General features: G+C 40.5%; 2 protein-coding genes across 3 annotated transcripts in view; one reads left to right on the top strand and one right to left on the bottom strand.

The window, feature by feature from the left end:
- Nucleotides 1–19,444, bottom strand: part of slc36a1 (solute carrier family 36 member 1) — a 60,807-nt gene extending 41,363 nt beyond the window's left edge. Inside the window, exons 1-6 of the mRNA XM_047353907.1 lie at nt 19,221–19,444; nt 16,097–16,234; nt 7,798–7,912; nt 7,612–7,702; nt 6,464–6,552; nt 1,019–1,108 (exon numbers count right to left, since the gene is read on the bottom strand). Coding sequence (XP_047209863.1) covers nt 1,019–1,108; nt 6,464–6,552; nt 7,612–7,702; nt 7,798–7,912; nt 16,097–16,133 — 422 coding nt within the window. The 5' untranslated portion in view covers nt 16,134–16,234; nt 19,221–19,444. The remainder of the gene's footprint in view (nt 1–1,018; nt 1,109–6,463; nt 6,553–7,611; nt 7,703–7,797; nt 7,913–16,096; nt 16,235–19,220) is intronic.
- Nucleotides 19,445–20,041: 597 nt separating this feature from the next.
- Nucleotides 20,042–26,686, top strand: atox1 (antioxidant 1 copper chaperone). 2 transcript variants are annotated; one of them, XM_047352767.1, is made up of 4 exons: nt 20,042–20,203; nt 22,312–22,387; nt 25,536–25,694; nt 25,917–26,686. In XM_047352767.1, exons 1-3 carry the CDS (start codon nt 20,198–20,200, stop codon nt 25,658–25,660), a joined length of 207 nt encoding a protein of 68 aa, XP_047208723.1. In that variant the 5' UTR covers nt 20,042–20,197; the 3' UTR covers nt 25,661–25,694; nt 25,917–26,686. The 2 variants fall into 2 exon arrangements, with proteins under 2 accessions (XP_047208723.1, XP_047208722.1); XM_047352766.1 differs by having other exon boundaries at nt 20,045–20,203; nt 25,536–25,686.
- The last annotated feature ends 1,117 nt before the right edge of the window (nt 26,687–27,803 follow it).

The following is a 27,803-nucleotide window of genomic DNA, read 5'->3' as shown; positions in this document are numbered from 1 at the left end:
GAAGGCTGCTGCACTGTATTCTCACTTCAAAGAAAAATAAATGCAGCTTTTTAGTAATGTTTATGGTGTAGAAACTGCAGCCTATAAGTGGCATGTCTGTAAAGCAGCCAACTAAAGGCCCACTGCTAAAGCAGATAACCCAACTAAATAACCAGTCAGTACTGGCTTGTTATTCTTGTGTTACTCTATAAAAAGCCAAAAAGCAAAAAGTACATTATTCTTCATATAAAATACTGTAAAACTACTAGGTTTTTGCTAAAATCTGGGTAAAAGGTCTGAATAACAAATAAATGGTGCAGATATTGTGATAATTAATGTTATAATAGTGTTATAATAAATAGTAGCAAGAACAGTTTTCTGTTTTCAATAAAAGCAATTATACATTATTCAACATTTTGTTATAAATTTTATACATAAACAACATGAAAAGATATTTCTACTGAGGTTTATCATACTATGAGAATCTCAACCCAGCCGATGTCTAAAGCAGATAAATTTCATTATGTAAAGATATAAAACCTTAGATTTTAAGAGTACATAGAGGCCACACTTTCTTTTCGACATACCTCAGTATTTTTATTTGTGCCACATGCAAAAATAAAGTTTTTGGCATGTGTCCTTTGTTTCGCTGATATAAATGGAAATGAGGAGAGAAGCTTGACAATGAAAAATGTTTTCACCAAAAGCAGCAAGAATTTACATAAATGTTAAATGTTATCTTTATGAAATGTTATCATTCATCCTATTTTCCAATTTGTTTTTTTAAGGTAAATTCAGACATTCAGACAAATTCAGACAACCTATATTTTATTATAAAATTAATTTCTTTAAATCTTGTTCACAATATAGTAATTTCACATGATATTTTAACAAATTTTAACTGTTATTCTAATCATAAATTGTTTTGTGGAGACTTTACTATCTTTAATGCCAAAGTCTGCTGAGGAAATCTCTTCCAGGAATATTTTGAGACATGAGTGAATATATAAACATATTAACTGCTTGACTTTTCTCCCACCTTCCCCATCGTGAATGCCTCCTCAGCCACGACATGTTTTCCATCCCGTACTGCATCACCTCTCCGTAGGTCATAGATGGCTGGTTCATCCTAGAAAAACAACAAATGGACAAAAAGTGAAAACCAAATGTTGAACTTGCAGCAAAGACCTGCTCTGTATCGGGAAAGAATGACAAAATTAACCGCAAATACACCCAACGGTCCGGCATATCTTGAAAAATCACCAGCTGAAGGCTAGGAGGGAAACAGTCACTAAAGTAAGAGATGGAAACCACTCAAAGTACTTCTTCTGTCCATATGCAAGTTGATATGTATGAATACATATCAACTTGCATATGTATTCATACAAAGACACGGTTTTGCAACCGATATGTGACTGTTCCATGTCCATGAGAGGAAGTGATGACTCTGCATTTAAGAAAACAGAAAAGTCTATTTTTCATGAACACGGTGTTGTGCAATTCTCAGACTGATACAGGAGCGTTTCCTGACTGTGGCCTTTGGAAGACGGTCTTCATTCATGCTTCTGATCCGTAATCCACTTTAAGTGGTTAACGTTGAGTTCATGTCAGCAGTGAAGATACAACAACAGATGTGAAGCTGAAGGAAAATCTCATAAAAATAAACACAACTCAGACTAAAAATAAAAATAAAACAATTAAATGTGGCTTACTGAACATAAGATCTCTCTCTTCAAAGACTTTGCTAGTTAGTGACCTGATTTATGACAATCAGATTGATTTATTTTGTCTCGCAGAAACCTGGCAGAAACTATAAATGAGTCAACTCCTACTAATTATTTGAATTTTCACATTCCTCGAAATGCTGGGCGAGGAGTAGCAACCATCTTTCAGTCCGATTTATTGATTAGTCCCAGACCAATCAATAGCTACAACTCTTTTGAATATTTAATCTTTAGTTTGCCTCATCCAAATTGCAAAGCACTAAAACTTCTTCTGTTTGTTGTTTTGTACCGTGCACCAGGCCCTTACTCTCAATTTTTAGATCAGTTTTCAGACCTTTTATCTAATTTAGTGTTAAATACAGATAAAGTTATTATAGTGGGGGATTTTAACATTCATGTTGACACTGAAAGTGATAGCCTAAATATAGCGTTTAATGCTATCTTAAACTCAATTGGCTTTGCTCAAAACATTAACAAACCTACCCACCTTTGTCTTCATTCTCTGGACCTTGTGCTGACATATGGCATTGAGTGTAAAGATATAACAATATTTTCTCATAACCCTGTCCTGTCTGACCATTTCTTAATAACCTTTGAGTTTAATTTAACCGAGTATTCCACACCTGAAAGAAAATTTCATTACAGTAGATCATTATCAGACGATGCTGTAACAACCTTTAAAGAATCTGTTCCACTTTTAATTTCCTCATTATCACAGAAAAACACAGTGGAGGGCAATAATTTTGTTTCTTCCCCTTCACAAATTGATTCTCTTGTTCATAGTGTTACTTCATCATTGTGTGATGCATTAGACAATGCAGCCCCCTTGAAAAAGAAGATGATCATTAATAGGAGGCCAACTCCTTGGTTTAATTTAGATCTGCGTACTTTAAATCACAATGTTAGAAAATTGGAGAGAAAATGGCGCTCTACTCACCTAGAGGATTCCTACTTAATCTGAAAAAATAGCTTACTGTTGTATAAAAAGATACTTCGCCAAGCCAGAACAGCTTATTTCTCATCATTAATAGAAGAGAACAAGAATAATCCTAGGTTTCTCTTTAGTACAGTTGCTAAACTTACACGGAGTCATAGCTCTGTTGAACCATTCATTCCCTTAGCTCTCAGCAGTCATGACTTTATGGGATTCTTCTTAAATAAAATTGATTTTATTAAAAAGAAAATCTTTGACATACTCCCGAAGATGATTACTTCATCCTCAGCAAGTGAGACAACATTGGAAATAACTGCAGAACCTGATTTGTGTTTGGACTGTTTTGATTCTGTAGAGCTTCCTGAGTTATCAGAAATATTAGCTTCATCTAAACCTTCAACTTGTATGTTAGACCCAATCCCAAACAAATTATTTAAGGAAGTGTTCTGATTACCAGCCCCATTTTAGATATGATTAATCTATCTTTATTAAATGGATATGTACCACAGGCTTTTAAGGTAGCTGTAATTAAACCTTTACTTAAGAAACCTTCGCTTGATCGAGATGACTTGAAAAATTACAGACCTATATCAAATCTTCCATTCTTATCTAAAATTCTTGAGAAAATAGTTGCTAATCAAATGTGTGAGCATTTACACAGCAATAACCTGTTTGAAGAGTTTCAGTCAGGCTTCAGAGCTCATCATAGCACTGAAACAGCTCTGCTGAAAGTCACTAATGATATTCTTATGGTCTCAGATAATGGACTTGTGTCTGTACTGGTTCTGTTAGATCTCAGTGCTGCATTTGATACAGTCGACCATAATATTCTCTTAGAAAGGCTGGAATATGCTGCAGGCATCAGGGGAACAGCGCAAGGCTGGTTTAAATCTTATCTGTCTGACAGATTCCAGTTTGTTCATGTAAATGATAAATCATCTTTAAACTCCAGGGTTAATTGTGGAGTACCACAGGGTTCAGTACTTGGGCCAATTCTCTTTACTATATATATGCTTCCAATAGGTCAAATTATCAGGCAGCATAGGATAAATTTTCATTGTTACGCTGATGATACTCAGCTTTTCTTATCCATGAATCCTGATGAGCCCAACCAGTTAGATAGACTACAAGCATGTCTTGAAGATATAAAAACTTGGATTACTTTAAATTTTCTGCTTCTAAATTCAGACAAGACAGAAGTTGTCGTCTTTGGACCGGAGTCTTTAAAAAAGAAACTGCTTAGTCAATCACTTAACCTGGATGGCATTAAATTGAACTCCAGTAATAACACCAAGGTTTTTTACGTTATTTTGGACCAGGACATATCATTTAAATCCTATATTAAACAGGTTTCTAGGATTTCCTTCTTTCATCTCCGGAACATTGCCAAAATTAGAAATATCCTGTCCAGGAGTGACCCTGAAAAACTAGTCCATGCATTTGTTACTTCAAGGCTGGACTATTGTAATTCTTTACTATCAGGATGTCCACAAAATGCAGTTAAAAGCCTTCAGCTGATTCAAAATGCTGCAGCAAGAGTTCTGATGAAAATTAAAAAGAGAGATCATATTTCCCCTACTTTAGCTTCCCTTCATTGGCTCCCTGTTAAATCCAGAATAGAATTTAAAATTCTCCTCCTCACATATAAAGCCCTTAATGATCTAGCTCCATCATACATCAGAGATCTTATTGTTCCATATGTTCCTAACAGAGCACTTCGTTCTCAGACTGCAGGTTTACTGGTGGTTCCTAGAGTCTCTAGAAGTAGAATGGGAGGCAGATCCTTTAGTTATCAGGCTCCTCTCCTGTGGAACCAGCTCCCAGTTTTAGTCCGTGAGGCAGACACCCTGTCTACTTTTAAGGCTAGGCTTAAAACTTTCCTTTTTGATAAAGTTTATAGTTAGAGTGGCTTAGATTATCCTGAGCTGTCTTCTTTATTTTTTTTTTACCTCCGCCTTCCTCCCTCCCTGTTGGTTGGAGTAAGGGGGAGTCAGGTTTAGCCTAAACCGGCTCAGTTATGGTTGAGGTGCAAACACACCCTCCATTTCTGCTACCTGTATGACCCCTTCTCTTTTCCAATGGTTATAATCAATGTGACAGAGAGAGGTATCCCAATCCTTGTGGTTTTTAGTATAACAATGGCCATCAGTGGGCTCTAGATGGACAAACTTCATCAGTTTATTATTTTACTTAGTGCCCTTACATGTGGCCCGTTCTGGGGTGGCCGGGCTCTGGCACTCGGTGGTTTGGTCTGGCCTCCCCGGCGGCGCCGCGCCGTTCCGGACCCTTTGTGGGGTGCCTTGAGACGACATTGTTGTAAATAAGCTCTATATAAATAGATAAACTGAAACTATCTGTGTAGTTATGCTGCTATAGGCTTAGGCTGCTGGAGGACATAATGACCACTTTCACCATCTTCGCTACATTCTCACACTACTCTCCAATTTTGCATTATTTGCTGTTATTTCAGCTTTTAACCTTCTTCTCTCTTTTCTCTTCCTTGAAGCTACACCTGGCCTGGCTCTGTGTCTACCTGTGACACCTTTCTGGAGAGGGGAATCGTCTGAGCTTCTGCTGGCAACAACTTAATGCTCACCCTGGCTCAAAGTTTATCTGTTCTTTCTTTCTAGATGAAACGACTAAATGAGCTACATCCACTAACATTTACTTTTCCTTCCCATAGAAAGGACTCCTGGATCAATGCTTCTTTGTTCTCTTTGTGTCTCTGCTCTGTTCTCTCAAACCCCCAGTCGGTTGTGGCAGATGGCCGCTCACACTGACCCTGGTTCTGCTGGAGGTTTCTTCCTGTTAAAAGGGAGTTTTTCCTCTCCACTGTCGCTACATGCATGCTCAGTATGAGGGATTGCTGCAAAGTCAACGCCAGCGACTGTCCACTGTCTCTACATGCTCATCCAGGAGGAGTGAATGCTGCAAGTCACTGACTGGGTGCAATCTGCTGGGTTTCCTTAGACAGAACAACTTTTTATCCAATTTGAATAAATAACTGAATCTGACTGCACTGTTCAATGATTAGGATTAATTGGAATGTATGTACTAGACTGTTGTGAAGTGCCTTGAGACAACATGTGTTGTGAATTGGCGCTATATAAATAAACTGAATTGAATTGAAGCAGCCAGTTAACATACAGGAGCCTCGTGGACTTGATGGTTCAGCTGCAGTCAATGTTAAAAACACCCACTGCACAGTCCCAGCTTCTGATTGGTGGAGCTGATTACATTCAGTGTAAACATGATGTCTGGGATTTGCCTGGCTGCGTTGACGAAAGTGCGAGTGCACACACGCCAAGCTGCCAAAGGGCCTCTGATTACTGAGCAGAAAATAGAGACTTAGTGGAGTGTAATCTGTCAGCCTGCAACAACTAATCAGCTGGAGCTGGCACGGCACACAACGAGCCAAACGTCAAGAAAACAGACAGAGGAAAATAAATTCCAGGTGGGTTTTTTGATTTTTTTGCTGAAAATAAGTGAATGACTTTAAAAGGCAGGTAATATAACTTTAGGTTTCAGCTTCACCCAACAGAGAGGATTAAACGAGCCTGAACAAACACAATCTAAACAGGGAAAGAAGCTGCCCACAGTTGAGGAAGTAACTTTAAACATCATGACAACTATTTTATGGTGTGCACATATTTAATTTACTAAAATCTTTTGTGCTGTTAAAAGGTTGCATTAAGTTGTTTCTGACCTCCACCCTCCTGTGCAAAACCTGAAACAAGCAAACACTTAATGTAGGCCAAATAAAACCTCACTTCCCTTGCTTGTATTTGCCTTTTAACCACAAACTGAAATGTATTTTTTTACTTACTTGACGCTGAGGTGGTGGGAACATTTCACAAGAAGCTTCATGCAGTGGACTGCGATGATTCCCATAACCAGGAGACTGACAGGTCCAAGCTAGAGACAAGAAGACAGCGAGATGCATTCAAGGACCAGACAAGTAAAATAATAACAATATTATTTTTCTTATTATGATTATTATTATTAAGTATTTTTATTAGACAAACGATCATGAATAACCACATTCATTCCGAAGGGCAATTTAGACAAACCAATTAACCTAACCCTCATGGCTTTGGACTGTGGGAGGAAGCTGGAGTACCTAGAGAGAATCAGTGCATGCATGGGGAGAACATGTAAACCAGGCCCTGGATGTTTCTTCAACAGCCCCAGATCAAAATGTGTTAAATATGCATCCCAATTGTAAGTATTATCAATCCCTGTTGATTTATTTTTATACTTATTCTGCTGTGCTGGGTGTGCACAAATCTGCACTCTATCAGAGCAGCGTACTCCCCCAGCAATCTGAACAGAGAAGCGGTCCTGGGCACGGGGACTGGACCCTTCATCCTGACCTGATCTCTCATCTAAGACCTGGAGAAGATTCGGCAGAGCAGCAGTGGATCTGTTCGCTACATGGAAGACTGTGCAGTGCCAGCTGTGGGTCTGACTGCGCCCCACCGTTAGGAGTGGGCACCTTCACTCTTTCCTTTACGCTTTTCTTCCAGTTCCGCTGATATCATAGCCTCAGAGCGCACAGGAGCACCGGGGTTCCAGAACCTGCCACAGCTGGTATCAGTTTTAAAACAGAGCTGTTTGCATCTTTACAGTTTTTGAAAAGTTTATTGATGAAACTATCAATCGATTGGTTGTCAAAAATAAACTTAGCAGTTCAATCTGGAAAGCAGAACAGAACAGAAGACTGGTTCCTTGAGTAACTTTCTGTAGATGTTTGACGTAGCTTTCTTCCTTTTTTTTTATTTCCTGTTCCTTTGATCACAATCTGTGTGTGAAAATGTGTTATTATGATAACAGGCACCTCTGAAAGAGTCTGCCACTGCTCTGTCTCTGTCTTTTATCCACTTGTGACAGGGATGTAAGCAGAATCTAATTTTCAAAGGCCAGACGACCGGTTTCACCTGGAATGACTGAATAATAACCTCTCCGTGCACTTACCACCAGCCCGGCGTTCTTCACAGCCAGAGGCAGCCCCAACAGACCGGTCCCAATGTTCCCTTTCAGAAGGTGGATCAGAGTCTGACAGAAACTGCAAAATGGAGAAAAAAAACAACGTTTACTTACAGCAGAAGTTAAAAAATTACAATTTTTAGAGAGCATCACGTTTGATGCTATTTCACTCACGAGGCTCCCGTCCTTCCTCCGATCCGCTCATAGTTCCGCTGGGTTCTTGATGGTCCAGGAGGAGAAGGACACAGGGCATCTAATTCAGAGGGATTTTGGTCGGTGAAGATAGCACCTGCCACACGGAAGAAATGAAGTGAATAGAGAGGCCTTTTCACAGGATATCCACCTAGCAATACTCGTCCTGTCAGGTTGAGGCAATTAGAGCTCTCGAAAATAAATAGATACTTAAATGTTTGTCAACTGTTTACTCATTTACTTATAGTCAACAGCACACATACAGGTCCTTCTCAAAATATTAGCATATTGTGATAAAGTTCATTATTTTCCATAATGTCATGATGAAAATTTAACATTCATATATTTTAGATTCATTGCACACTAACTGAAATATTTCAGGTCTTTTATTGTCTTAATACGGATGATTTTGGCATACAGCTCATGAAAACCCAAAATTCCTATCTCACAAAATTAGCATATCATTAAAAGGGTCTCTAAACGAGCTATGAACCTAATCATCTGAATCAACGAGTTAACTCTAAACACCTGCAAAAGATTCCTGCGGCCTTTAAAACTCCCAGCCTGGTTCATCACTCAAAACCCCAATCATGGGTAAGACTGCCGACCTGACTGCTGTCCAGAAGGCCACTATTGACACCCTCAAGCAAGAGGGTAAGACACAGAAAGACATTTCTGAACGAATAGGCTGTTCCCAGAGTGCTGTATCAAGGCACCTCAGTGGGAAGTCTGTGGGAAGGAAAAAGTGTGGCAGAAAACGCTGCACAACGAGAAGAGGTGACCGGACCCTGAGGAAGATTGTGGAGAAGGGCCGATTCCAGACCTTGGGGGACCTGCGGAAGCAGTGGACTGAGTCTGGAGTAGAAACATCCAGGAAATGGGCTACAGGTGCCGCATTCCCCAGGTCAAGCCACTTTTGAACCAGAAACAGCGGCAGAAGTGCCTGACCTGGGCTACAGAGAAGCCTCAGTGGTCCAAAGTACTTTTTTTGGATGAAAGCAAATTCTGCATGTCATTCAGAAATCAAGGTGCCAGAGTCTGGAGGAAGACTGGGGAGAAGGAAATGCCAAAATGCCAGAAGTCCAGTGTCAAGTACCCACAGTCAGTGATGGTCTGGGGTGCCGTGTCAGCTGCTGGTGTTGGTCCACTGTGTTTTATCAAGGGCAGGGTCAATTCAGCTAGCTATCAGGAGATTTTGGAGCACTTCATGCTTCCATCTGCTGAAAAGCTTTATGGAGATGAAGATTTCATTTTTCAGCACGACCTGGCACCTGCTCACAGTGCCAAAACCACTGGTAAATGGTTTACTGACCATGGTATCACTGTGCTCAATTGGCCTGCCAACTCTCCTGACCTGAACCCCATAGAGAATCTGTGGGATATTGTGAAGAGGACGTTGAGAGACTCAAGACCCAACACTCTGGATGAGCTAAAGGCCGCTATCGAAGCATCCTGGGCCTCTATAAGACCTCAGCAGTGCCACAGGCTGATTGCCTCCATGCCACGCCGCATTGAAGCAGTCATTTCTGCAAAAGGATTCCCAACCAAGTATTGAGTGCATAACTGTACATGATTATTTGAAGGTTGACGTTTTTTGTATTAAACACACTTTTATTTTATTGGTCGGATGAAATATGCTAATTTTGTGAGATAGGAATTTTGGGTTTTCATGAGCTGTATGCCACAATCATCCGTATTAAGACAATAAAAGACCTGAAATATTTCAGTTAGTGTGCAATGAATCTAAAATATATGAATGTTAAATTTTCATTATGACATTATGGAAAATAATGAACTTTATCACAATATGCTAATTTTTTGAGAAGAACCTGTAATTACAGTTATAGTGTGACAGCAGAAACATGAGAAATCAGGCATCAAGAGGTGATAAATAAGTCGTGCAGTTAATTACACAGACACTAGCCCTGTTATGTTGCAGTTATCTAATGCAAAACAACCAACTTTGGAACAAAAATACACCCTTTATGATAACCAAACCACCCAATGCAAACATGTTTAATACAAGGCATGCATTACATGATCAAACTGCTTTTACTTAAAGAGGAAAAGCAACAATTATTACTCATCCACAGGCTTAAGCAGAAATATTGAATAGACACCCACTAAACATAGTAGTAGGTTTCAAGCATGCTTTACTTTTCTGCAGAATACTGTAACTCTTTTTATCTAATCTGGATGCTTAGGTAGCTAGCCTGCAGTCGACTACTTAACACATGCGAACTCATAACTCGGCCAACTGCAGTTTTAAAACAAGCACTACCTCCTTTAGTTTCTACAACATGACAGTCGGGTTGTTTTGCAAATGAAAATACTTTGAAACAGCTGAATTTGTCTGAGGGCGAGGAAAAACTTTAGTAGTCTTCATTCAGCCAGCTGACTGGACATGTGCAGCAACAAGTGCGGTAGGAGCAGCACTATGTTACTCTACTCTTTGAAATTTTTAAAACCTTGGTGAATCTTGGTACTGGTAAGCCCGTATTTCCGGTTGGTCTTAAAAGCAGAATCCGGCCAGGATTTTCAAGACTGTAACAAGACCTCAACTAGAAATTATGTTTGTAACCAGAATGTTTGTAAAAAACTGTTTCCTGTTGACATCTTGTGGAAGTATGAACATTTTCCAGCCTGGAGATAAATGTTGAATATAAATATGAAAATGCATGTTTCTTCCTGTGAAGATTTTAACCACAGAATGTAAATGTTAATTTTATCATAAGGTGTATGAATCAAGTTGGACAAAATACTTTATAACAATATTTGACAATAAATAAGAATTCATAAATGGTTTATTTAAGTCCAAACCTCACCAAATATCGATATTAATGATTTTTAGTAAAGTTTTACATTATTTTTTTATGATTTAATTATAAACCTACCAATCAATTTTAGTCACTGCTAAACACAAAAACTGTGCGCACAAATGTAATAATTTTTTTTTTTTTTTCTCCTATCAACGCAGTGACAGAATTATACATACAGATTCAAATGTATACACATACACCCCACATATGGTTGGTGAAATGCTGCTTAGCAAGTTGCACCTTGACCACAGGTCATCCTTCTAGCTGGATATTTGACCAGCCTTCCCAACATTCATGTAATCATACTTTCATGTCACAGATGAGGAGTATTTAAAATGAACAGAAATACTCTCCAGTTGTTTTCACATCTTAAAATGCAACTGCGTCCAGTTCCTGTTTCCTGCAAGAGCAGGTTCACCATCACCACAAATGACACTTTTGTATTGGAAGCGTCATGTGACAAACCCATTTATAGGAAATAATCCGTTCTATTCAGTTTTGACAACATAGTGTCAAAATAAGTTGAGATCTTTCCATGTAATCCATGCAACATTCATTAACTGCTACAGTTAAATCCATACAAATTACGATAAATATAATTTTGTGTAATCCATGCAGTCAGTCAGTCAATTTCTACCGCTTATTCCATAGTGGGTCGCGGGGTAGCTGGTGCCTATCTCCAGTAGTCTATGGGCGAGAGGCCGGGTACACCCTGGACAGGTCGCCAGTCCATCGCAGGGCAACACACAAACAACCACGCACACTCATTCATACACCTAAGGGCAATTTAGAGTGACCAATTAACCTAACAGGCATGTCTTTGGACTAATCCAAAGTAATCCATGCAATAATTATTAAAATACACAGTTGAAGCAGTGGAGAGTGAAACAAGCATGTTCTCATATTCTGGGACTGAGAGACTGGAAAGGCCTGTGTGAAGCCACATATTATTTGTCTTATCTTTTGCAAAAATATAAACAAGAAATGATGTATGATGATTTTACATTCTTTCACATGTATTACATGAAATTAGCCATGCTCATTTCTATTCAAAACTGCTGTTAGAAGATACTTTATGGTGCTGAACATGCAGAGAGAAGGAAGTACCACATAGCTGTCCATTCTGCTGCTAGGTAATCGCCTCATTTGTTTGATATCAAGGGTGTGCTAACCTCAATGCCCATAAAAAAAATAGATAAACTGAAACCTCATGACTTTAAAAGTCATCAGAAACCAGTTTAATGCAGAGATTCCAGTCTTTCTGGAGGGCAGCTGACTCTAATAAACAAGAAATAGAACACTTTATTCTTGATCATGCTGAAAAGGAACAAAGATGAGAAGCCCTGCAGATTTGGACTGCTGCATGCCTCCGGATATTTATTAATAGCACCAAACGGGTCCCTGTTGCAGCATCTGGACTTCAGGATATCAGCAGGCTTCATTAGAGTTACATCAGCGCAAAGAATGTGTGCTCAGTGTGAAAACAGCCATTAAAATGACACCAAGGTTCATCTTTAAAACATACAACCTGCCAGAAACCTGTTTATTAGGACGGTGACACTGATACTCGTGACTCTAACACAAATATAGTGAGTGGTTTGAAATTAGCAAATTAAGTTAACTACCTTCCAAAAGGAAAAGCACATTAAAAATAAAAGCACTGTGTGAAATCTGTGTGAAGATCAAAAGCTGCATTTTAAAAGAATATTATTATTATTATATTTATTGAATATTATCAGAGTTCATTAAATACAATAAAAAAAACAAGAGCCTTTGTGAATGTGCCTTAATTAAAAACATTCACAGGACTAACTTCACTATCAATCTGTTAACCAAGGCAGAACAACAAAGTAAGATAAGCTTCACTCAGCGATTTAGTCTACAACACCAACAAGATGTTGGCTCTTGACCCATTAACAAGCATGTAAGCCTAGAATGCTCTATTTATTTCTGTCATTTTTGATGATTATGGCTTGTAGCCAATAAAAACCCAAAATCAGGCTCTTCAAAAATGTTATTTATTGCATTCCATGAAAAATAGGATTTTTAATACAGAATCAGAATCAGAATCAGAATCAGAATCAGAATCAGAAAAGCTTTATTGCCAAGTACGTTTTTGGACATACAAGGAATTTGTTTTGGCATAGTCGGTGCAATACAGTACAAATTAAACAGTACAAACATATCTACAATATAATATAAATATAAGTGCACAGTTTTAAGTGAGTGAGAGTAAATATAGAGCAGTATAAGATGCAAGAGCAATACAACAGTGCAGGTGATCATTGTGCAAGTAAAGCAGTGCAAGTAAGCAGGAGTCCAAGCTGAGCGTTAATGTAACGCATAGAGTTACAAGTTACAGGTGTCCTGTCAGCAAAAAAAGGGGGTGTGTGGGGGAAAGGGAGAGTGTCAGGGTGGTTTCCGGGCTTTGTTAACCAGGCTGGTGGCAGATGGGAAAAAACTGTTCTTGTGGCGTGAGGTTTTGGTCCGGATGGACCGCAGCCTCCTGCCAGAGGGGAGAGTCTCAAAGAGTCTGTGACCGGGGTGGGAGGGATCAGCCAGAATCTTCCCTGCCCGCTTCAGGGTCCTGGAGGTGTACAGTTCCTGGAGCGACAGTAGACTGCAGCCAATCACCTTCTCAGCAGACCGAATGACACGCTGCAGCCTGCCCTTATCCTTGGCTGTAGCAGCGGCGTACCAGATGGTGATGGAGGAGGTGAGGATGGACTCAATGATGGCTGTGTAGAAGTGCACCATCATAGTCTTTGGCAGGTTGAATTTCTTCAGCTGCCGCAGGAAGAACATGCTCTGCTGGGCTTTCTTGATGAGGGAGCTGATGTTTGGCTCCCACTTGAGATCCTGGGAGATGATGGTTCCCAGGAAGCGGAAAGATTCCACAGTGTCAATTGTGGAGTCACAGAGGGTGATGGGGGCAGGTGGGGCTGGGTTCTGCCTGAAGTTCACAACCATCTCCACTGTCTTTAGAGCGTTGAGCTCAAGGCTGTTCTGGCTGCACCAGTCCAACAGATGGTCCACTTCCCATCTGTACGCGGACTCGTCACCATCAGAGATGAGTCCGATCAGGGTGGTGTCGTCCGCAAACTTCAGAAGCTTGACAGACTGGTGACTGGAGGTGCAGCTGTTGGTGTACAGGGAGAAGAGCAGAGGAGAGAGAACACAGCCTTGGGGGGAACCGGTGCTGATGGTCAGGGAGTCAGAGACGTGCTTCCCCAGCCTCACGCGCTGCTTCCTGTCAGACAGGAAGTCAGTGATCCACCTGCAGGTGGAGTCGGGCACACTCAGCTGGGAGAGCTTCTCCTGGAGCAGAGCTGGGACGATGGTGTTGAAGGCAGAGCTGAAATCCACAAACAGGATCCTGGCGTAGGTTCCTGTGGAGTCCAGGTGCCGGAGGATGAAGTGAAGGGCTAGGTTGACTGCATCATCTACAGACCTGTTGGCTCTGTAGGCAAACTGCAGGGGGTCCAGGAGGGGGTCGGTGATGTCTTTTAGGTGTGAGAGCACAACGCGCTCAAAGGACTTCATCACCACAGAGGTCAGGGCGACGGGTCTGAAGTCATTAAGCCCTGTGGTCCTTGGCTTCTTGGGAACAGGGACGATGGTGGAGGACTTGAAGCAGGCTGGCACATGACATGTCTCCAGTGAGGTGTTAAAAATGTCTGTGAAGACTGGAGACAGCTGATCAGCGCAGTGCTTCAGGCTGGCTGGTGAGACAGAATCCGGACCAGCAGCTTTCCGGGGGTTCTGTCTCCTGAAGAGTTTGTTGACGTCCCTCTCCTGGATGGAAAGAGCCGTCCTCGGCGTGGGTAGGGGGCTGGTGGGGGTTGGAGGTGCCAAGGCCCCTCTTGAGGTTGGGGAGGTGGGGGTGGTGGATTGTGGCTGCAGCTGTTGGGGGGCGTCGTGGGAGATGGTTGCAGGACTGTCCCTTTGTCTTTCAAAGCGGCAGTAGAACTCGTTCAGGTCGTTGGCGAGGCGTCGGTCGTTGATGGAGTGGGGGGCTTTCGGCTTGTAGTTGGTGATTTGCTTGAGCCCTTTCCAGACAGACGCAGAGTCGTTGGCTGAGAACTGGATTTGGAGCTTCTCAGAGTACAGTCGTTTGGCCTCTTTCACTGCCTTGCCAAACTTGTACTTCATCTCTCTGTATATGTCTTTGTCCCCACTCCTGAAGGCCTTTTCCTTATCCAGTCTTAACCTTCTGAGTTTAGCTGTGAACCAGGGTTTGTCGTTGTTGTAACTCACCCTGGTGCATGATGGTACACAGCTGTCCTCACAGAAGCTGATGTAGGAAGTCACAGCCTCTGTGTACTCGTCCAGACTGTTGGTAGTAGTCCTGAACACATCCCAGTCTGTACAGCCTAAACACGCCTGGAGATTCTCCACAGCCTCACTGCTCCACTTCCTTGTCGTCCTCACAACAGGTTTGCAGAGCTTTAGTTTCTGCCTGTATGCAGGAATCAGGTGGACCATGATGTGGTCGGATTGGCCCAGTGCAGCACGTGGGACGGCGTGATAAGCGTCTCTGATGGTGGTGTAACAGTGATCCAGAATGTTGTCCTCTCTGGTCGGACATTTTATAAACTGTCTGTATTTGGGAAGTTCGTGGGTCAGATTACCTTTGTTAAAGTCACCAGCGACGATAACTAAGGAGTCCGGGTTGGTCCGCTCCACACTCAGTATCTGGTCGGCGAGCATGCGCTGTGCGACCTGCACGTTAGCTTGCGGTGGGATGTAAACACCGACCAGGATGAACGAAGCGAACTCACGGGGGGAATAGAAAGGCTATACATAGATGTTATGGCCATATTATGACCTACTCAATCATGGGGAAGGCTACTAACTAGACCATCATTCAGCAGAGACACCTTCCTCAAGGACAGCAAGCCACAAAAGGTGATTGCTAAAGAAGTTGCCTGTTCACAAAGCGCTGCATCCAAGCATGTTCATTGAAGGTTGAGTGGAAGGAAAAAGTATGGTAGAAGAAATGGTGCAGAATTTGCCAAGCAAAGTCTGTTTAAGAGTTTGGATGAGATTCTTAAAGCGGGGACTGCAGCTGGAGTCAGTGTTTCAAGAGCCACCAGACATAAAGGTTTCATATGCTGGTGTTGGTCCAGTGCGTTTTATCCAGTACAAAGTCCCAACACCTTCTTGAAAGTAATGCTGTGCCAGATTGGCCAGCAAAGGTGTCAGACCTAAACCCTGTAGAGAATCTAAATACCTAACAGGTGTACCTGTTATAATGTAATAAATATATTATCGTGACCTCCTGCCATCAGACCGATTTCATAAATGAAATGAAAGCCGCTTGGATGATTCACTGGGATTAGACGTAATCCGTCTGCGACCATGTACCAAGTTCATTCTGTCTCATTTCACAACAACAAAGGGAATCCCTTACCTTTCACTTATAATGATAGCGATTAAATATCAGAAAAGCAGTTTCCTACCATCAGCTCTGCCATCCACGTCACTGGATGCCATCATGATGGGTCGGGTGGAGCTCGCGGGTGGCTAGGTGTTGTTTCTCCCAGCCTCACGGATCCTGGCGTAGCAGAGACAGACAGCTCAGCATTGACGGCTTCCAACTGTGAAAACATGACAATAATTGTCTAGTTAGATGCAGCAGCTGAAGGAAAACATGAAGCAGTTCTAGCACAGAGGCAGATTGTGTAAAACATTGCATTAATGACTGCAACTCGATGCAAAAACTGGGGTATTTACAAGTTTTTACAAATCTAAAATATTTTAAATAACAGCTTGGTAATAAGAACAAACTCTCTTAAAACTTGCCGACTTGAACTCTCTGCAGTGTGGAGTTTAGTTGGCTGATCTGAGGCATAACTCCACATGTAAGCAGAATGCAAGCGCAGACCTCACGTGCTTCTTCACTTTGTAACAATTACTGTCAGGATGCTGAGATCAGCTCTTACCCAATCACGAACATCCATGTTGTTTATTTAAAAGACTTGATAACCGATTTTTCCTGAACACGTTCATTTGGGAATAGAACGTGTCAAACATTAAGGAAGAGGACACACTCAAAATCCAACTTTGATGCAAACTATGAATCATCACACCAGCTGTTTGTTTGGCATTTAAATTTGCACGATACACAATAACCTATATTAAGAAAATAATTTTGAGCTTGCAAACATGAAAAAAGAAATGAATGAAATGAAAGAAAATATTCTGTTCCTATTTTATGTTTTTCATTTTTTGGCATGAAAACAAAGCATGCACCTGTAAATATAGGTCTAATATTTCTTATATTATCATCCAAATGCCAAAGAACGTATTGCATTGACCTTTGTCTGATCTGTTGAAATACAGAGCAAATCCTCAGGTGCCCCTCTCATTGTTAACCATCCTGCAGCCAGTGTCTGACAGTCATTAGGGAGCTTCCAGGCCCATAAACCCAGATGTTACGTAAGGGCAGCACAACGGCTGGAAAGGCAAACGGATCACATTTGCCATCAGCAGTGCCATCATACAGGATCTTGTTTATAGATTTTGCTGCACACCTGATCTGTGTAAAACTATAAAGATAGGACGACAGCCAAAAGGCTTAGAAAAAACCTGTTTGTACCTTTAGTGAGCGTACAAATAGTAATACTTGCATCACAACTTCCTATAAAACAAAGTTGCCTTACACATCCAACTTCCAGGTCTTTATTCTGAGCTGACTCAACATTAAGGGACTGAGAGGCTGACAGTTCATAACTGTCAGGTCTCCTAAAGGAAAATGATACACATACTGAGGTGGCAAAATGAACTGATACTTGCTCTCTCCTGGCAGCTTTACTGTTCAGCAGCGCTTCGGTGAGCATGCAGCAACGAAGAGCGCCTCTCACCTAGATACAGCGTAACGCAGGAATGCCAGAGTCTCATCCTCAAGAGCTACTATCCTGCAACATTTAGATGTACTCCTTCCTTAGCATACATTGGTCAATTAATTGGCTCATCCCCAGGCCTCTGTAGAGCTGACTGACGCGGTAATGTGGGAATTCAGCCATTTGATTCAGTTGTACAGGAGAGGCGACGTATGTAAAATCTGCAGGATAGAAGCTCTTGAGGACTGGACCTGGGCACCCCTAGAGTAACACGTCTGAGCGTTCACTGCAACGCATATAAGCGCAGTCCAGCGCAACAGAGAAAATAAAGCTGAAAATTTCCATGAGACAGAACATAGTGTTAAAACCAGTTTGATTTTAATGATTTTAAAAGATTCCACAAGCCAGGGTACTGGGAAAAAGCATCTTATCATTAGTGAATGAAAAAACAAATCGATTTCTTATCTTCTCTCTATGTAGGTTTTTCTAATTTGTGTAGCAAATAGGAATGCCACAGTTTTAAAAAGTAGCTTATTTGATGATTTTATGATTCAAATTCCTTTTACTAAGATGCCAATGAAAGTGCCACAGTAACCACAGATTTCTCCAGCTACTGGAAGCACACCGGCCCCTCCCCCACCCGCTGCTGTACAGTACTGGTCTGCTGCCTAAAAGAAGGCTCTGCATGTTTCCATTGCTTGCAAAATATAAAAGTATAAAAAGCTGTACATTTTTCTGGTTATGATATGGAAATTAAAGAAAAAAACAAAGTGGTGGCAGCATCATATTTAGGTAACAACGTTTTACAAACTACAGACTGGAAGCTAAAGGCAGCAAACTGCTTATTCTATATTTATGCTTAGTATGAAAATAACTAAATATTAGTTATATAATAGATAGATAACATTATTAGAACTCTAATCATCTGTAAGTCTTCCATTAAACAGTGGTATTTGTATTTGATATCCTACCTAAGGAAACTTGTACCAGCCCATGACTCTCTGCAACTAAAGTTAGTCATTTATGAACATGTTCAGCCCATTATCAAAACTGACAGTCCGAGTCTACAGGTTCTGGAAAGTGTGTTGTTGACTCATCAAGTTAATGGAAAAGTACAAGCAAGTGCCTTGCTCAACAACACTAACCGTTCCTGTCAAACCTCTGAGAGTTAGAAGACAGACTGCTTCCAAACTAGGATGTTTCAAGGTGATAAACTGACACAGAAACATTCCTGTTAAACCAGGGTGCGGCCAAACCAAAGCAACTTTAGTCAACTTCATTTATAGTTAGAAACATTTTCCAGTGAGAAGCGTCCTCCCTTCATGACAACAAGCAGCCATACACGCTGCAGACAGAGCAGATTAACATGGTAATCCTACCAATATTTACCGGTAATCTTTGGCCCGGAAGACATGTCAAAGGAAACATACAGCTGGGACAACCGGGACAACTATCAGATGCATCAGGTCTTGGGTCAACGAACCGCTCCGGGATAAATGTATCGAGATAACACAAAGCTGAGAAGTCTCCAGGGTGGAATGCACTTGTAAATCTAAAGTAAACTGAATTACCAGCTTTAGTTTATCTTCACAAAAGGTTAAGAAGGTTAAGAAGGCAGAGTAAACAGGAGTTTAACTGGGGTGCCACCTAAGGAGCGGGTTAGCCAACCTTAGCTGAAGGTTCCGATGACACCTTTGTGTTCGTAAACAGCAGCTCGGCCCATCATAAAACACCAGCCTACCTCAGCGAAATATCTCGGCCTCCGTCCCTCTGTTTCAGTCGGCCTTTATCTGGATGGCCTGACCACAGAAGATCCTACGTTGGTGCTGCTGTCATATCAGGTCGAAAGGGAGCGCTGGCCGAGGTGCTGCAGCACAGATTGGAAGCTACAATCGAGTCGGTTCTGCTCCTTCGCCCCCCATAGCCAGCCAGCCAGCGGTGAGGTCACATGACATGAGGTCTGGCCGACGCAACCACGTTCGACGTTCTGTTTCTATAGAGACGGAACTAAACTAAAGTCCCTGTTAAAACGAAGACAGTTCCTACATTGTCGTAACGCCTGTGAGGGACACTGGAACTCGTTCTGTCGTTTTGGCATAAATAATAATAATTATTAATCATAATAATTTTGTCATTTGATAAAGCTTTTGTTTTGAAAACCAAAAAACATCCATTCACTTTATTTGTTCACTAGGATAGTCAGTGAGACTTTCTGTTATATATTTTTCGGCGATCAATTATTCAAATGATAGGAACCTAAAACCCTAAAGGAGATATGTGTTTTAGATCCTGATACGAGTTTAGTCAGAAAATTTAGACAAATATGTGAAAGTACATAAGTTAAAGAGGAATAGTTTCCGTCAGGTTTTTCAAAATAAAACCAAGACGTGGCAAATCAAAAGTGTCTGGCTTTGCGTCACATTCTTTTATTTAATTTTAAGCGTTTTGCTTTAAATTCATATATCATCATGTAGTATGTTAACATACATTTAAACTTTTTATAAACAAACCAACATTTTGAACCGCGGATTTTCTTTTAACATTTTAGACCCTTTGCATACCGGATATCCTGTTTTGTTGCTATGCTTGACAGTGGGTAGCTAAGCAGGTAGTAAACGGTTTTTTCGGTTTTCGTAGTCTTTTGCGAGATTACCAAGTTGATTAAAAGCAAAAATCAAGAGCTGGTCCGATCGTTAAGCGCGACAGATCACTGACAACATGACTGTGAGTTTATTTTGAGTCCTTTTTGCTTGCTTACTCAACATGTCTGCGCTTTAGTACGTGGAAGACGCAAATGCTTTTCGTTTAGCCTGCAACAAACAAGACTCCAAATTTCCCTCAGCTGGATCGTTTATTATTAGTCAGAGGATGTATAACAACCGCTTTAGGAAAAATAAGTTAGTTAGTGCAGCACACATGATGTTTAGGAACTACCTTAGGAACAGATGACATTCTGGGTTGTAGGTAGGATCATGTAAGGAAAACAGGGTTCTGGGAAATCCCGGATATTGATCCAGACAAGTATTTTTGAGTCTGCATCATATTTGCATTTCCAAGCTTTGTTCCCGCTTTCCTTATCATATGAGACATATTTGAATTCTTCCCAAATCGAAGGGATTTTATGCTTCTTTTTGTATAAAGGATTAGCTCCATGTACCACATCACCTTCAGTTTATCGTTTGTCCTGTTGTAGCCTACAGAACTATGGGGAAGACTGCTGAACTGACAGTTTTCCAGCGGCCATTGTTCCCTCCATGATCAGGTTTAAGCCACAAAATGTCTTTGCTTTGAAAACGTCTGGTAGAAAAGGTGCACAAGCATCACGAATTACCACAGGCTTGATAAGGCTGTGAATCAAAACTCATTCAAGAGTTTTGGGGACCTTCACAAGGTGTGGAATGTAACTGGACTTTGTAGATCAAGAGCCACAGAGTGTCTGTCGCAATCTGTCGCTTTTCTGGTGTGTGAGCCACTCCTGATCTAGAGGCATTGCGCTGCTAACCTGAGCTAAGGAGAAAAACAACGGGACTGTTGGCTGGTTGTGTTGCATAGTATTGTAAATCAAGGTCCCAGAGTCTGGAGGAAGAGTGGAGAGGCTTCACATTCTTGTCCACCGTGTTGTCAAGTCCAAAGTCTGTGCAGCCATCCACCAGGACATTTTGGAGCACTTTATGCTTCCATCTGATGACGTGCTTTATGGAGATATTGACTTCATTTTGTAGCAGGACTCCGTAGTGTTCACTCTAGCCAATGCAGTGTACTTCATTGGCTAACAAAATGGAAGATGAGAGACACCAGCTCAACAATGCAGATGAGCCCAAGCTGCTATTAAAGCAACCAGGGCAGAGGGACAGGCTAATCGCCTCAATTCTATGCCACACTGATGCAGTAATTCATGCAAAATCAGCCCAACCAATTATGAATAAATATACTGTGCAGTACATGGCCTTATGTCGTAGTAGGCATATACATTTATGTGTTAAATATCCTTTTGTATTGGTTGTATGTAATATTCAAAATTTTTGAGAAATGTATTATTGGGTTTTCATTAGCTGTCATAGCTATAATGATCAGAGTAAATGGTTGAAACACATCATTCCGGGATCTATATGATATACGACTTTCACTTTTCAAATTAAATTACTCAAATATGTCGTTACTGTATCAAAATGTTTAGCAATTTTTCGTCCTTCACATCCGTCTGGGGTTTTGCTGACACATTTCCTGTGAAATAATCAAAAAGAGCATCTGCTGTAAGCGACCAAATATTATGCATTTACATAATTTACATTTAGAAGCAAGATGTATTTCTCATGTCATGAGCAGTTCCAGATACAAGGTTTCTGTCCTACAGCAGCAATATGATTTTTTTCATGACATTTTAACTTCTGTAGATGTGCCTCAAACTCAGCTAAAGCTTTTCTAGATGGACAATACTCTGGTGATTGAATGACAGGTGATAACAAGAACAAATTTTAAATGATAACAGGTAGTATCTTAGAGGTAAGGCTGCACAATATCAGGAAAACCAGAATACGTTCTGTCTAAAAAAACAAAAAAAAAACAAAGGCACATTTGATTCCATGATTTATTTCCAGAAACTACAATCCTAGCAACAGTAGGCCTATAACAGAGCATTCTCACCTCAGTTTATTGTTGTGTTTTTTTGCTTGAGACAAGCAATCAGATTCAAAAGAAATATCATCATTTTGTTCTGTAAATTGCTACATTTCAGCCACCTTGTTAGGTTCTCCTCAGGGTGTATTATAGCAATTTTCTGTTTGTCTTCCTTAAAATGCTAGATTTACAGTAAATTAAATCCTCTGTCACAGAAGCACGAATTTGAGGTGGCGATGACCTGTGAAGGATGCTCCGGAGCCGTTACGAGAATCCTCAACAAGCTTGGAGGTAAAACCGACATCTCCTCTGGCTTCTTTTCCTCTTTTTTCACCTTCAGTTCTGGTTTCACTGGAAGCACTGGGGTAAATTCATGTCTCATACCATCCAATTGGTTTTTGGCACTCACCAACTGCACTTTGTTCCCAGAGCAGAATATTTTTTAAGGCACACCTTCGCAAATGATTGTCAATGTTAGATATGTTGATGAAAAGCATTATGTCTGAGCTGGCACTTAAGAGGGGATTGTTGGGGTATATGCCGTCGCGTCTAAAAGTATTTACCCCCTTATAGATTTCTTCTAATTTTGCTTTTTTGGAACACTTAAGTGTTTCAGATCAATAAATAAATCTTAAAGTGATACAAACATAACCTGAGTAAATTCAAAAACAGGTTTCAAATGCTGATTTTATTTACTCAGGGAAAAAGCTATCCAAAACAACTTGACCCTGTGTGAAAATATAATTGCATTTTCCAAAGGTTTTACCAGAGCAGAGCATGAAGGTGTAGAAGGTTCTCTTCTGCTCTCGGTGGGGTCAGACGCTTTTCCACTCTCTCCTTGATTCTCCCCCATTTTTTGCCCTGCTTCAGCTTTTGTCTATGTTTTTCTTAGAGCCTCTGTTCGCATATCCTCCTAATTTGTTCATTATGGATTTGGTCAGCTGGTCTCTCAACGCAGTCGATAAAATTTTCTCGACGGGAAGACAGGGTAAAGGGGACCCTCTTGTTCAGATGAGACGTTCTTCTCTGGATACGCAATGGATTCCTGGCAGCAGTGGAAGCAGTGTGTGCCTGACAACAATGTCTGTCGAGGACGTGGAAGATTTGTACATTATTGGATTTCTGATAACAGGATTTCTGCTTTTTGGAGTTGGCGGTTACCTGGCTTATCGAAAGATTTGTAAAACATCAGCAGCTGTTCAAAGCACTCCAAAGTTGCCTGGATGTTTGAAGGGATCTTCAGAGCTCTCAGCAGTCAGACTGATATGTTAAGAGAGCAGAATCGCAAGCTGGACGCGATCCTTAAACAGAATCACAGGCTGGCTGCGTTTCCTGGACTCAAAGGTGATATGATTTAATCTTGGAGAAAGTTGTTTGCTCAGGATCTACTGAAAGTACCAGAAATTTGGCTATTTGGATTTGAAATTGAGAAATACCAGTAAGTCTTTGAAGGCAGGCGGAAAATCACAGCCAGCCTGAACCAAAACATTTATTGTTTGTCTAATTCAGGCGCCCCGATATGGCCTTCACAGGCTTCTTATCAAAACATTTCTCCTGGATGTTCTGTAAACACGACGCTCTGCCCCAGCAACCCCCCTCATCTGTGAACTGAACTGTATGGCCGTTTGATAAAACTTCCATCTCTTTTTCAAGGACAATGGCACCTTCATCAGTGTTGACAGTGTAATTCTTTGCACACATGATCATACTTAAATATTGGCATCCTCACAAGTCCACCATGGCCCTGCAAAATCTTTGCTTATGTGTGTTGCTTTCCCATGCTCCTTATTTTTTACCTAAATGTGGATTTCATTTCTTCATTTCTTCTCCTTTTCATAGATTTTTAGATTTACCAGTGAAAGGAAAATAATACTAGTTTATTAAAAATTTGAACAAAAGCTGTTTTTACACCAGTGACTCAGCTTCCTTAGTAAGAACTCAATGATTGCTTAGTTAAATTTCAATGGATGCAAATGACTACAACTGCATTATACCAGCGAACCCAAGGATCATTCACTCTTAGCACAAGATGCTTTCCCCTACATAGAGGACTTAATGATATAATTACCTCTTTAGAAAGATTGGTTTAGAACCAGCTCTTACCAGTAAAACCCAAAGGATTATTAATGTTATCTGTATCATTGTAATGTTGAGCAGAGATTTTTAGATTTCTCAGAAGGATTGTAGTATCATTTGATTAGTTTTTCTGTGTTTATTTTCTTTGTGATTGTATTGTAATTGTATGTACAGCGCTTTGAGTGTCTCGTTACTGAAAGGCGCTATATAAATAAACTTACCTTATTTATGCCAAAACAGATTTATATCATTCCCAAAGTTTTGGCCAGTTTTAAAAGCAACTAAAGTTAGTCAAAGTCATATCGCTGTAGCATTCTATTGCTTTTTCAAAATATAAACAAGATTGTACTTGTTTTATATAAATATATATTAAAGGGGCTGCACGGTGGTACAGTTGGTAGCATGGTTGCCTTGCAGCAAGAAGGTCCTGGGTTCGATTCCCGGCCTGGGGTCTTTCTGCATGGAGTTTGCATGTTCTCCCCGTGCATGCGTGGGTTCTCACCGGGTACTCTGGCTTCCTCCCACAGTCCAAAGACATGCCTGTTAGGTTAATTGGTAACTATAAATTGACCTTAGGTGTATGAATGAGTGTGCATGGTTGTTTGTGTGTTGCCCTGCGATGGACTGGCAACCTGTCCAGGGTGTACCCGGCCTCTCGCCCATAGACTGCTGGAGATAGGCATCAGCTCCCCCGCGACCCACTATGGAATAAGCGGTAGAAAATGACTGACTGACAACATTAAAGGCAAATAGTTCATAAAACAGCTTAGCTTCAGAGGTAAAGAACTCAAAACTGGTGTACGTTTGTGAAAAGCAGATTTCTCTGTTGGACCCAAATCCCAAAATATGTCAAGATCCTGATTTATATTTAGGCTTTATGACAACTTGCAGTTCTTTGCAAACACGCCCTAATTTGAGTTTTATATAAGGAGGTAATTCATATCTATGCAAAATTCAACATTGCATCTGGTGCAGGAGACGGTTCAGGAAATGTTTAAAGGCAGCTTGGATCACAGCCATCCCGTTACTTCGTTGCTCCGATTGTTGACTCACACGGCTGGTCACCTGATGCTGAACAGCTTTTTTGTTTCACTTTTATTTGACTTAGTCATTAAATTGTTTAGTAGCCAAATTTCAGTTCTGTTTTTGTATCTTGTTCCAGTCCCACAGTCTGAGCTGTGACTTTTCAACAACATAAAGAAAATATTCTTCAGATCTTTCTTCACAGTCAGGTCAAAGAGGGCCGAAAAATCTTTCTTTTATTTCAGAAAAAGAAGCAGAAATAAAGAAGCGATTCTGTCTGTTTCCAGTCCATTGATTCCATTGAAAGAACAATGTTCCTGTTTGCATTTTCCCGTCTCAGACGTGAAGTTTGAGATTGACCTGCCAAGGAAGCTGGTTTGGATCGAGTCCGACAAGGATGTGGATGTTCTCATGGAGACGCTGAAGAAATGCGGAAAGGAAGTCAAGTACAACGGCACTAAATGAGGGCTTCTGTTTCATCGGTTCAACAGGTGACACGGTGCTGATAACAGTGTTAAAGTTCATGTTTTGCCTGCTGCTTGAACTCATATGTTCATGTTAATGGTTGATGTAAAGACCTTTAGCTTTTATTGGTCTATTTATGCATTAAGAAACAGTCTGCAAGTATTTGATGTTTCTGTAACTATTTAAATTGTATACATTAATTAAAAGTTATGATGTTTGCTCACATTGTAAAGCACTGAATTATGTTTTCTTTTAGAAAATCATACTGCTGTAAAGTGAAAACTTAAGCTCGACTTGAAGCCAATTACCAGGAGGTGCCACGCCCCATCGTCCCATATGCTTAAAAAAGATCTCGGATGCATACGCTCTCAGATTGAGCCCCACATTTCAAGCAGAAAGTTTACAAATAACTCTAGGGGATGTTATCGTGTTTTTACATTTGGAAAAAGGAAAAATGTCTCATTTGTTGGTATGACATTCTTTTTAAAGAGATGCTGTTTCTGAAATCCTGTTCTTTGTACCCTTTGCTGTGATTTCTGCTTCATGCTTTGCACCTAAATTGAAAGCCCCGGGACATGCGCCCCCTGCAGTTTGGAGCAGCAATTTCAGGTGGAGCTTAAACAATGTTACTGTCTGTGGTAAATAGACCCTTAAAACCTGCCAAATAATCATGCTAATGTTCCTTTAGAGCAGTTCAACTACATTCCCTGTATCCGTTTTAAATATAATGAACTGCTTTTACATTGAGTCAGTATTATTGACAGCAAGTCCCATATGTTTAAAGCTTCATGGATAATGTGATGTGGCATAAAAACCACACCATCTTTTCTCCTTTAAAGGACCACCAGCTGCTTCTTTGTTATTTACAGTAAAAACACTACTCATCACATAGATCAGGATGATCTTGATTCTCTGACAGGCATCTGTGTTTTTCTTGTAGTTTGCTCTGGGTTTTGTTACCACCTTCTGGGATTCACAGTATGTTTTATCTATGCACAATGAAAATAAAATCACCTATGTCTGAAACCTGTCCCCATTTTTTCAGTTAGCTTTATGCTAACCATTACTGTTGGGAGTGAAATCCCAGTTTTCCTAAACTTTTTCTAGACAGAGATATTGCCATTTATATACAGTTTAAAATGTCTCATTTTAATTTTACACTTCATTGGTATGTTTCTTATGTAATATTGTAAATGAGCTATATAATGAGCAACATAACCATAAAACTATAAATTAGACCCACGTTTTTCAGTTTTACCGAAGTGAGGGAAGATTTCAGTACATTTAATCTAACCGAAACCACACTGCAGTATGTGTTAAAGACTGCCTAGAAATGATGCTTATGTTGTCAGCTGCAATGGGAGAATAAAAAAGAGGAAATAGTTTATTGTACAAGGTCTGGGGCAACTAAGCTCTTAGCAGAAGGCTCTAATTTAATCATTAATCTCAATTTGCATTTGTTGACCTGCTAGAACTGGGCACCAACCCCCTCGACCCTGCAAGGATAAACTGGGATGGAAGGTCATGCTTCCACATGAGCTGAGCTTGATAAACCTCTTAAGTGTGAAATTTATCAGCTTTCTTTAATATTTCAACCACCAGGAGGCACTGTAGGACAAAGATGCTTCCAGTGTGGGAAAGGTTTTAATTAAAAGAATGTTGTCTCCTATTTCAGATGTTTATTTGTGTTTCTCTGAACTGAACAGAAGCAGAGAAGAGAGTTTTTCCAAGTCAATTTTCTCTATCATGCAATCCAGTGCTTCAACACTTGATTTATAAAACATGCCTGATGTAGAATCATGTTAAAAAATGTCATCAGCTCCTGGGTTCTTCCAAGATGAGCTGCAATATTTCACTCCTACCTTTAAGCTAAGACCGATATCTACCACATGAAAATGCAAACCTCTGTGAAAGGAGGTGTTTGAAGGAAATAGAGCGTGATGAAGATCACACCAGAAATATAGTAACTGACGGATCACAGAATAACCTTGACGTTCCTTTTTCTGTGGGAGTTGCTCACTATAAATTCATAAAATGAAAGATATAACCATGAGGATTAAATGTTCCATAAATAGGATAACTGGGACAAATAAACCCAGATTTAGACCCTCTGTTACATCTAAGTGAACTGTCACCATAAAAT

The sequence above is a fragment of the Girardinichthys multiradiatus genome, chromosome 23 (assembly GCF_021462225.1).
Source record: "Girardinichthys multiradiatus isolate DD_20200921_A chromosome 23, DD_fGirMul_XY1, whole genome shotgun sequence".
Classification (NCBI taxonomy): Eukaryota; Metazoa; Chordata; class Actinopteri; order Cyprinodontiformes; family Goodeidae; genus Girardinichthys; species Girardinichthys multiradiatus.
The sequence above is the reverse complement of the archived record's forward strand: the minus strand, read 5'-3'. Positions and strand labels throughout refer to the sequence as shown.